Raw genomic sequence first — 10,795 nt, forward strand, 5'->3', positions numbered from 1 at the left:
TTGACGTTTGCAAGTACATATTTTAAAATCATATAAAATTGAAAAATAATAAATAAATTTTTTCACCATTGTTGTTGTTTGAGATTGAAATTGGGAATGCGTGTTGGCAAACGTCAGACTGCCTCTCAGTGGTTTTACCTTGTTATGTTTTTTATCATGTTTGAAACAATATCAGACATTTTTTCAAGAAAAAGGTATTCTAAAATTGACTGAAGAAATAAACTGGTGCCTGATATATGATCTTTTGTAGAAAGAAAACATCGAAGCGAAAACTGGGTGGCGAATCGAAATCAAACTAGTTTCTCTCATGCATACGAGTACATACACTAGTGGCCCGATAATTAGAATCGATTTTCTTCTTCAAGTTTTGACCGTAATTTGTTAGGAAAATATAGTGCATGCTACAATAAAAATCATATTCCTTGTTTTTTCGTGCAATTCGATCGAGATAGAAACGGATCTGAATAAACGACTGGAAGTCAACTATTTATCGGGAGAATATGACGGCCGCTGTGGTGTAGTAGTTAGAAGTGCGCACTACAATTTCGCAAAACCTGGGATCGAGCCCAGTTTTCGACTAACATACAAAACAAAATAAAGGAAAAAGTTTTTTGTAATAGCAGTCGCCCTTCGGCAGGCAATGGTATACCTCCGAGTGCCATGAAAAACAGCTTCTAACAAAATTACAATCGCCGTTAGGTGTCGGCGTAAAACTTTAGGTCCCTCCCTCCCCTTTGTGTGACAACATCAACAATCAGATTTTAAAAATTCAAAATGGTGGATCCATATTGGATCTATAATTTATCACAGAAAAGATAAAATCAAACGTACGTATGTACATGGCGTATGAGTGACCTAGACAAGATGAGAATGTTACTTATACGCCAGTACGTACTTTCAATATTAACTTCCCTGATAATTCGTTACATAAAAAATGTGTCGTACAAAGCCCCCAAAAAATTACTTTTAGCACACTTCAAAGCTTAGATTCAGTATTAAAAAATTATATCAAACCTATTTAGGTACATTGTATGGATATACATACAACGATATGTGAATAGCTATGTTTGAGTACAGATGTGAAAATAGTCCTTTGAAATATATGTATGTGAATACATCAAACAAATTTTTGAGGTTCATGGGTCCGTTTCCCATTAACCTACTGACACCTTATTCCGCACAGTTCATTTCGCCATGAACCAATTGAAAGTTTGGGTTCTAGAAAAGTAGAATTTTTTTAATAAGTACTATAAAAATAAGAACCAACCTAATGTAGCTACATAAATATGTATGTACATACATACATATACATATATGAAGATGTACATGGGTGTGCGTGAGTGAATTCGATTTCGTCTGAGACATTATTCTTCCCAACAAGCGTGTTCGCAGCAATATTATGAGTACAGCCAAACGCAGAAAGAGAGACAAATAAATGGTTTAAGGGGCTTGTGCGCTTGCTTGAGGAAATATTATTTAACATAAAATTTAACCTTGAACTTAAAAAATCGGAATTCGATTGTTTTAATGCTTACTCAAAATTACGTCCACATATACATACATACATTCATACCTATACATATATGTATGTATGTACATTGCAAATATGAATATATGTACATAAATATTGGTGGAATATGTACATACTTATATATATATATATATATATATATATATATATGTATAGTAGTCTGGGTTGCATTAAAAACTTGTAGAACATAGAATACATATGTATGTACATACATACATACAGTAATTGAAAAGGTTCACCTGAAATTTTTGAAACATGCCATAATAGTATCGGTCCTTAAGACAATCTCGATTTTAAATATGTAGATATTTGTGTAACTGTAAACTCTGAGTGTCTTTTTGACTCGATTTTAGCAAATGTGATAAGCTATTAACTTAATCAAGAGGATTAATTGTAAATTGTTGGTATTCTATGTTGAGTACCTGTCGCAAAAATATTCAGAATTAAAAGAGAAATCGTTTAATCTAAGTCTCTGTGTTCGTTCGTGCTTATGATGACTCCTCCAAAAGTTATGACGTCGCACAGTGTTTCGACTCTAGGCAGGTAGGTGAATATGGTGAAAATGGGGTCCTTAGCGCCCCACCGTTGTCGGCGGAAAGGTTAAATTCCATCCGATTTCGATGAAATTGAGGTACACGAGTAGATAATAGACGAATGTGCGGTAATTGGTGCAGAGAGCTCAAAACCGGACTCTTATATTAAAAGTCAAATATATACACTTTGACCAGATTTCTGTAGACAAAAATTGGGACACTTCTAAAGCATCGAATTCGAACATACAATTTTATTCGTAGAATAAAAATACATAATGTTTTTTAATAAAGCACAAATAGAAACAAACTTGAAAAATTATCGCAAAAATTATACATACAATATATAGCTGCGTGTAAACTAATAGCAGAAAAATTTAAAATTATGTTGTTGGCAAGTTATATTTATTCTTAATGATTTTCGTTTAAAATATGGATCGATTCTTGACAGAAACCACATAAATAAAAGGTTTAAGTTCAAAAATGCAAAACGAGCTTCAAAAAATTATCATCACAATTTAAATTTTTCTAAAATCAACGATAATTTTTAACGACTTGCAACCTTCTCTTTATTAAACTAAAATTGAATCGGCTACAAAACTGCATACTCAAAATGTTTCTAAGAAATCTAATTAAAAAAATTTAAATTTTCATGAACATTATTCGAAGTTTGATTAGTTTTGTGAACTTTGTGGCCGTTTTTTTAATGAAAAATTATTGTTGACAAACAGCAATTATTTACAAATGGTAGATGTTATAGCTCCTCTTCAGACTTCTTCATCGCGGTCACTGGAATATAAACCAGCGACTTCGAATTACATAGCCTAAGATCTACCCACTGAGCTATGTTCGCCACGTAACTGTTGTTGTTCTTCCACTTTTTCATATGTTAACCCAACTACAATCAAGGGCAACTATTCTGCTGCTATTTAGACTTGATCATTTGTGGTTGTTGTTTTTTTTTACGTTAATTTCTAGATTTTAAGAATTTTATCCTGAAGGCGGGCACGTCCTAAAGTATTCCATTTTTGCTATATGTTGGCCTAAAAACAAATCATATTCAACCATTTTATTGAGCGTGAAGCCGATTTTGTAATGAACAATTATTGTCCACAACTTTAAAGAAAATTAAAGCAAGAATGATGAGCTGCAATACAGCGAGAGTATCAGTTTGACAGAATGAAACATAACGAAGTATCATTGAAAATAAGGGTGCTAGCTATGTTTACGTTCTGCCACTTTTTTCCGAAATTAAATCAATAACGAAAACACTCAAAACCGGTACAATTTTCTCAAAATCGGTACTGTCCCGCTTAAATCGGTACGAATGGTCACCGCATATATATTGTATGAACAGATTCACTTACCTTGCAGCCTTCACAGGAATGTACACCATAATGGAAACCAGACGCCTTGTCCCCACAGACGCGACACAGCACTGTTGTACCATCGAATTCTGAAAAAAATAAACAAAAAATTATTATTTCATTGTGAATATCTATACATTGTTATGTATGTACGCATGAATTAGAAGGTTTACATATTTTTAAGTTTATGCCTTCAACATGTAATAAAATCTCGAGTCAGTCATAAAAAAAAATCATTCGCAGGGCTCCATACAATTTAATAAATCCTCATTAATGTCTTATATTCTTTCACCTATGTATAATTAAATATTTAAGTGTTATACTGCTGTGAATTTAATAAAATAGAAGTCTCACAATTACCAGTCACGCTGTAGGAAAACTAATTTCGCAAGTGAAGGATCGTTGTGGATCATAATTTTTGCCTATTACTGGCTTAGGTTGGCAAAGTTAGGAAAAGCTTCTTCGTACGTAACTGAAAAAAATACTTAAGTCTGCCTTTTTTATGACCGTAAGTCTTTGAAAAACATGTTTCAGCGCCACCTAGCGAATTCGAATTTATTTTAAAACCATCGCGTAATAATTCCCAGTAGTTTACAGTTTTGGTGGCGACACATTCTATCTATAAGCTATCGTTTGGTGTATCCTTGAAAAGGTTGTGGGGGTATGTATACACATATGGTATGTATGTATGTACATATGTATGTATATTGAGATTCTAAGATGATTGAAATTAGAAAAGAAGGTATTTGTCATAGAGCATGTATGGAACATTTTCAGTGTTAAAAAACCATATAACTTAGAGCTCTCTTCTACTGTCTGTTAAAAACAGTTAACCGCAATATTTGAAGAATACCAATACCTCTATTAATGAGGATAAACTAGAAAGTGGTATACAAGCAAGCACAAATACTAAACATTAATTACCAAGCACCAAAGTCAATCCAATTTAAGTAGGATCATGTTTTTGTGTAACTTGGCGTATGAGTAATGAGTGATCAATCATTTCATAGCTCAAAGAAGTACAGCTTAGGTTGAGTTAAATTAACGCCGCGGGCCGACCACGAAATTTCGAATGCGGTTAATTTCGGTCTCTGAGGGCTCGGTGTTTGTTCAGAAGTGCGAGCAAAAATGCTCCCGCACTCCGCCGCGACATTTCTGTCACGAAGTAAGCTGTTGATAAGCCTTATTAGGTTGGTTTCAACCCCCATATTGTTAGTATAATTGACTATTGCCTCTGGAGGGACATTGAGGAAGGCCTCCCCTCGGTATCGAAGAAGGCCCCTACTGCATAATCTGTATTCGTAAAGGCTTCCTCTGACCACTTTACCAATATGTGCAGGGCGGTTCACCGACCTTTTCTTGCAATAAGCAAACTAAGCTCTTGAAAGGCAGTCACGAGGAATCACTTTCCAAATGTACACGTCTATCAGTATCACTAGCGTTTTTAGCAAAAGCGAAGAGACTGATAGGCCTAAAATCCCTAGGGGAAACATGACAGCCTTTTCCGGCCCTCATGATGAACGCAACACTGACTACCCTCCAAGCCTTGGGGACGTACGCGGTCCTCACGCAGTTCGCATAAATAGGATACAACCAATTGCACGACACCTTCAGAGCCATTTGCAGCTGCGCAGGTATGATGCCATCGGTTCCCGGCGATTTTAATGGTTTGAACTTATTTATCGCTCAGGCCATGTGACGATCGTCCAAGAAGGAGGACCTCGAATCGCTATCAAACTTTTTTACGCCAAAACGTTTACGTAATGCATCAAAAAGTGCGATAGCGATCCGAAAATTTTCGCAAGTTGGTTACAGAATTTCCCTTCTAAAGTATAAAATATCGCAAAGAAGTACATTTCACTGTACTTCGATGTATGAAGTGCATGAGCGATAAAATAAGTACTGTATTTCCGAAAGAAGTAAGGTTGGTCACATTACGTATGAGTAACACACGTTTTTTATTCGTGTCAAACAAGTGGTAATTCCAGGGCTCGAAAATAACCAGTAACCGAAAATCCATTTTAGTCTCTCTCAGATGTTTATCGTATTGCGCAGCGACATAAAGGCTTCTCGCAGAAAGATATACAACTTCGCGCACTGTTTTGGTTGGCAACTGAGATTTACATATATTTAATTTCAAGAAATAAATCTCATTCACCGATATTTATCTTGGAGACTTATAAGTAACGGTTGCTTGCTTTCGGGTATTAAGTGAGAGAAATAATATTGGACGCGCATATTTATACATACATATGTAACGGCCGATTGCTTTTTTACAATATTCGTTTAATTGTATTTTTATTTACAGCATTGAAGAAAATTAAAGCCGAAAAGGAAAATTAATAAATTCAATATTTGCAAAATATATATTTAACCTTTTTTATCAATAGTATATATGTACTTAATTTGACTAAAAATTAGCTTTCCACTGTTTTCCCACTCAAACTATATACAGTGACTCAAACAAGTGACCACGTGTTGAGTTTTTAAATATTCGGAGTGTTATTTCAAGTTAATTTTTTTATTTTATTATTTCTCTATAAAAAATTTGTCCAACCATATAAACCAAAGTTTTAAAATTTAGGAAAGCTCAAAAAATGTTCATTAAAATTACAAACTTTAATCCGAATCTTTTGAACATTTTTGGGTATGCAGTTTTGTATTACATACAATTTTAGTCTAATGGAGTACAAACTTCAACCGTATAAGAAATCGCTTTGATCTTTAAACTGTATATATATATATTTTCTTTGTGATGGCTTTTGAGGCTTCTTATATAACAACAGCAATTTATAAAAACTGGCGTTTTTTAAATTTTGTTCCGTATTTTATTTTATTAGAAATTCGTGTGTAAATGGAAAATTTCCTAAATTTTATCTAAAATTTGAAACTTTGATGTACATATGTATGTATATGTTTTTGGTTAATGCTTGGACAATATTTTTTATAGAAAAGTAACAAAAAATTGTGCATGAAAAACATTGTGAACACTGTATCATTTCATAAAGCATAAAATGTAGAGCACCCGGAAGGGGTTTATTTTTTTACCCGGGTACCCAGATAAAACGTAGTATTTATCCGATTGTAAAAAATTTTCAGCCATTGGGTATGCTGTACCAAGGCCAACAACTGTGCGAAGCTTGGAAGAAATTGGTGCAGCGGTTACCAAGCAATACACATGCATCCATAAGTGGGCGTGGCTACGCTCATTTTCTAAAAATTTATAATATTCTTATTCTTTGTCTAAAATTTATTGTAAATATAAATTTCGAGTGAATAATCTTCAGTAGTTATCTACAAAAATATCGCAGTTTTCGTATTTCTGTAAATTACCGTTATATGTAAGGTAGGCGTGGTTATTGTCCGATTTTGTCCATTTTCAATACCATCTGTACTACGCCCGAAAGAAGTACACGTACCAAGTTTCGTTAGGATATCTAAATTTTTACTCGAGTTATCGTGTGCACAGACAGACGGACGGAAGAACGAACGGACAGACAGTCACCGCTTAATCGATTTCTCTTTTCATTCAGATCATTTATGTATACATTTGTCTATATCTAAAACCTTTCATACCTAGCATATATAAAAAAAAATTAAGCACTTCTTTACGACACTACAGCAAAATACTAGGGAAATGAAGTCTATTTTTGCCATTAGGCATAGTTTTTTTGGCAAATTTGCTTAAAATTACACGTAGGATACTCATGTGCTATACTCTCCAAAACTTCCCATACAAATTGGCCCACCCTAATGTACATATGTACGAATATCTTTGCCTTATAGATTTTGAAATATAGATCGTTGACTAACATTTTTCGAAAATCCCTTACATATTTCTTCAAGATCCTTTTTAAGTTTTACCGACATTTTTAAAAATGTTTCACATTAAATAAAGCGCAATATTAAGTCCAATATACATGCATACATAATTTATACGACATTATATGCTTGTATATATATGTATACATAAATATACATATGTTTATAACTCCAATCGATTGTGGGACTAGCATACATCCACACGTACGAGTGGAGGGCGCTGACATGAGATCTCTGTGATTGATTAAATTTTCATAACAAAGATAACACACTTGGACGGGAATAATGGCATATCCTATCTGCAGTGTAAACTTGTTCAGCCTTCGATTTCACAAGCCCTCTTGCTCTCCATGATTAAACCAGTACTTGTAAAAATACCCATTCATTTTCAGTGTGTGTGGGACATTCGAAATGCATTTCTCGCATTTCCGTTTTCTCTTTACTCATACAGTGCATTGCACTTAAACAAAGTTGATCAAACGCGCGCTTACATATACATACATACATACGATCATATGTATGCAAGCATTGGCGAATGGATGCATATTAGGGTGATCGTATTTTGACTTCTAGAGTTGTTTAAGTAAATTTTGACATGATCTAACTTTCTTAAAATTCTTGCCATCTAATATACATATTTATACACGTACATGTGCATATTTAATTAAATATATGTAATTAAACGCAAAAATACGCTCTGAGCCCTGCTCTGACGTCATGAACGAAAAAGTACGGATAGCAGACAAAGAAGAAATGTCAAAATCCCATAAAAATCATAAACATAATTCCGATAATTCGTGGAAAATTGTGAAATAAACAAAACTTATTAGTTTATTATGAAAAATATTAGAAGAAATAATTAAATATAGTGAAAGCTCACATATACGGACTCTCTAATAAGCTTACATCTCCTATAAGCAGACGAACAATTTTATTTTTTTTTTCGTACAAAATGCTCTCCCATACACGGACTTTCCGATAAACGGACGCGGACACTCAAACATGTCTAGTTATGATGTTGACTCTTGCGCATTTACATATGTAAATGCACAGAAGTACATATGTACGTCCATATTTTAAGATGTTTTCTTTTCTAGAAAAATTTTGACTTTTCACTGCCCTCTTCTTGTTACTTGAGCGCAGCGGGCATTGAGATTTGTCGATAGCAAAGAAAACGCCATAAATTTTAATTTATTTACCATTCACAGACGATTTCTGAGTTGGTAAATAACAATAAGTTAGCAATTAATTAGTAAATCAATAGTTAACTGCCCAATGTTGGCGAATTCACTATGAGTTAATCATCTAATAAGTCCACTGAGAAACTGACAAGACGAGATAATCCTTTGATTATAATTAAACATCCACTGAGAAATCGGCTGTCATTCTGTTATTCTTTATCTATTGAAGGATAAATATTATTTTGCAATAATGTGGCATCATTAGGTAGTCGGTAAATGTCAGAGAAGGAGACTGGTCGTGTGCTGAAGCAACCGCGAATATTTGCTCGTCAGTAAATTTAATTACTTTTTCTATTTCTTAAACTAATTACTTAAATAAACCTAAATCTATTGAATACAGCTTAATCGCTGTGAATACATGTGTTTTGCTTTGTATTTCAAACGGCCATCCAGACAAGTGGGAAGTTTTACGAAATTCGCAACGCTTTCTACGATGGTTTACCAAATATGCGTACCTGCATATATTTACATATCGACGGCTGAGTGGAAGATCGACCTATCTCGGCAGCCAGTTCGAAAACGCCCTATCTCAGAAAATTTTTCAACAACGCTTTATCTCAGAAAACTTTTCAAGAGCGCCCTACTTCAGAATTTGATTGAAAAACGTCCTATTTCAGAATACTATTGAAAAACCACCTACAAAAAATACATTGAAAATAAGCTGAGATAGGGCGCTTTTGAATCGGCATCTAAGATATGGCGTTCTTCAACCAAATACTGAGCTAGGGCATTTTTCAATCAAATTCTGAAGTAGGGCGTTCTTGAAAAGTTTTCTGAGATAAAGCGTTGCTGAAAAATTTTCTGAGATAGGGCGTTTTCGAACTGGCTGCCGAGATAGGTCGATCTTCCACTCAGCCATCGATATGTTGTCACACAAATTGATTTGAGTTTTACGGCTCCTCTGAAAGGAAACTTTTTCATGGCAGAAATACATATTCTCGGAAGTTGTCCATTGCCTACCGCTTAAAAACATACCTTCTGAGAATTAGTCGGATCAGAAATCAAATGGTGCGCACCTCTTATTTTACACATACTATGCATGCATTTTATGGAAATTGCCTTTTTTCTGCTAAAGAGATAGAGTAGAGATTAAAATTTTGTGAGTTAAAAACTCGAAAGGATAAAATAGGCAAAGTACCAAAGTAGAAACTTTTCATATAATGCAACTAGTTCATAGTTTTTCTCTTTTTACTAGTAAAATAAACATTTCTAAAAAATTTGAGTGTTGTCTTTTTAGGGCCTTTTTTTTGTTTTTTTGCGATTTCTAGTGCCTTTTCCTGCCTACTTCGCTATTTTATTTTGCCTTTTCTAGCCTATTTCGTTGTTTTATTTTGCCTTTTTATAGGTTTTTACTTCGCTATTTTATTTTGCCTTTTCTAGCTTATTTAGTTGTTTTATTTTGCCTTTTTTTTATAGGTTTTTAGGTCCTAGAAATCCGTTCCCTGGTTATTGCTGTTCTCCTTTTTTAATAACTTGTTTTTACTGTTGAATTTATACTATGTATGTATGTACATACATATATCCGTACCTCTGGATTCGAATTTTTAAGTCTGTATTTAAATACATATGAGCGTGCAACGTGGGTAATTTGCCATTTGCTTTATTTGTTGAAGTTCATAGTTTGTGAGGTAGCGCATATATGTGTCGCGATAACTAAACGGGAAACAAAAACAAGAACCACAAATAATTATCAACATCGAAACAAGCTCACGAATATCTGATATTCTCGTTCTCATAGTTAAGTTTTTGTTATTGTATGGCCATGGAATATGCATGTATGAATAAAAAGGGGCAATAGCACGGAAATGAATACAAACAATGACCTTGGTATTCACTTTTATACTTTTGCGAATTATTTTTACTACGCGACGTACATATGTACATACGGTAGCGTAAATGTAAACAAGGAAGAGACGTTTTAGCAAGTTGTGTCTATTTTTGTTTGTTGAAAAAAGTTTAATATTGCTTTATGTAAATATAGCTTATTGTTAAAAAGAAAACATGTTATTCGACATTTTAAACTGTTCATCAAAATTTGAAACTTTTTAAGTCGATTTCTTATATGACTTCGCAAGAATTACCCCATTCCCACGGGCAAATTCTTAGTTCTCTGTCACTGTGTTTTTTTTTCTTCGCTGCAAAATTGATGCAAAATGTAAAAAGTTCTTTAAATATTATATTGGTGATGTACACATATATTAACTTTTTTAGTACTCAGAAAATGTGCAGTCAGATAAAGATAAAGATAAAGATAGAGATAAAGATAAAGATAAAGATAAAGATAAAGATAAAGATAAAGATAAA

At 33.7% G+C, this 10,795-nt stretch overlaps 1 protein-coding gene across 1 annotated transcript in view; it reads right to left on the reverse strand.

Moving 5' to 3' along the window:
- Positions 1-3,051: 3,051 nt before the first annotated feature.
- Positions 3,052-10,795, reverse strand: part of LOC118740248 (ecdysone-induced protein 75B-like) — a 142,499-nt gene continuing 134,755 nt past the window's right edge. Inside the window, exons 4-5 of the mRNA XM_036471745.1 lie at positions 3,429-3,517; positions 3,052-3,177 (exon numbers count right to left, since the gene is read on the reverse strand). Of these exons, the coding sequence (XP_036327638.1) occupies positions 3,052-3,177; positions 3,429-3,517 (215 nt within the window). The remainder of the gene's footprint in view (positions 3,178-3,428; positions 3,518-10,795) is intronic.

The sequence above is a fragment of the Rhagoletis pomonella genome, unplaced genomic scaffold, assembly GCF_013731165.1.
Source record: "Rhagoletis pomonella isolate Grant_MI unplaced genomic scaffold, Rhpom_1.0 Rhpom_scaffold_00005, whole genome shotgun sequence".
In the NCBI taxonomy this organism is placed as follows: domain Eukaryota; kingdom Metazoa; phylum Arthropoda; class Insecta; order Diptera; family Tephritidae; genus Rhagoletis; species Rhagoletis pomonella.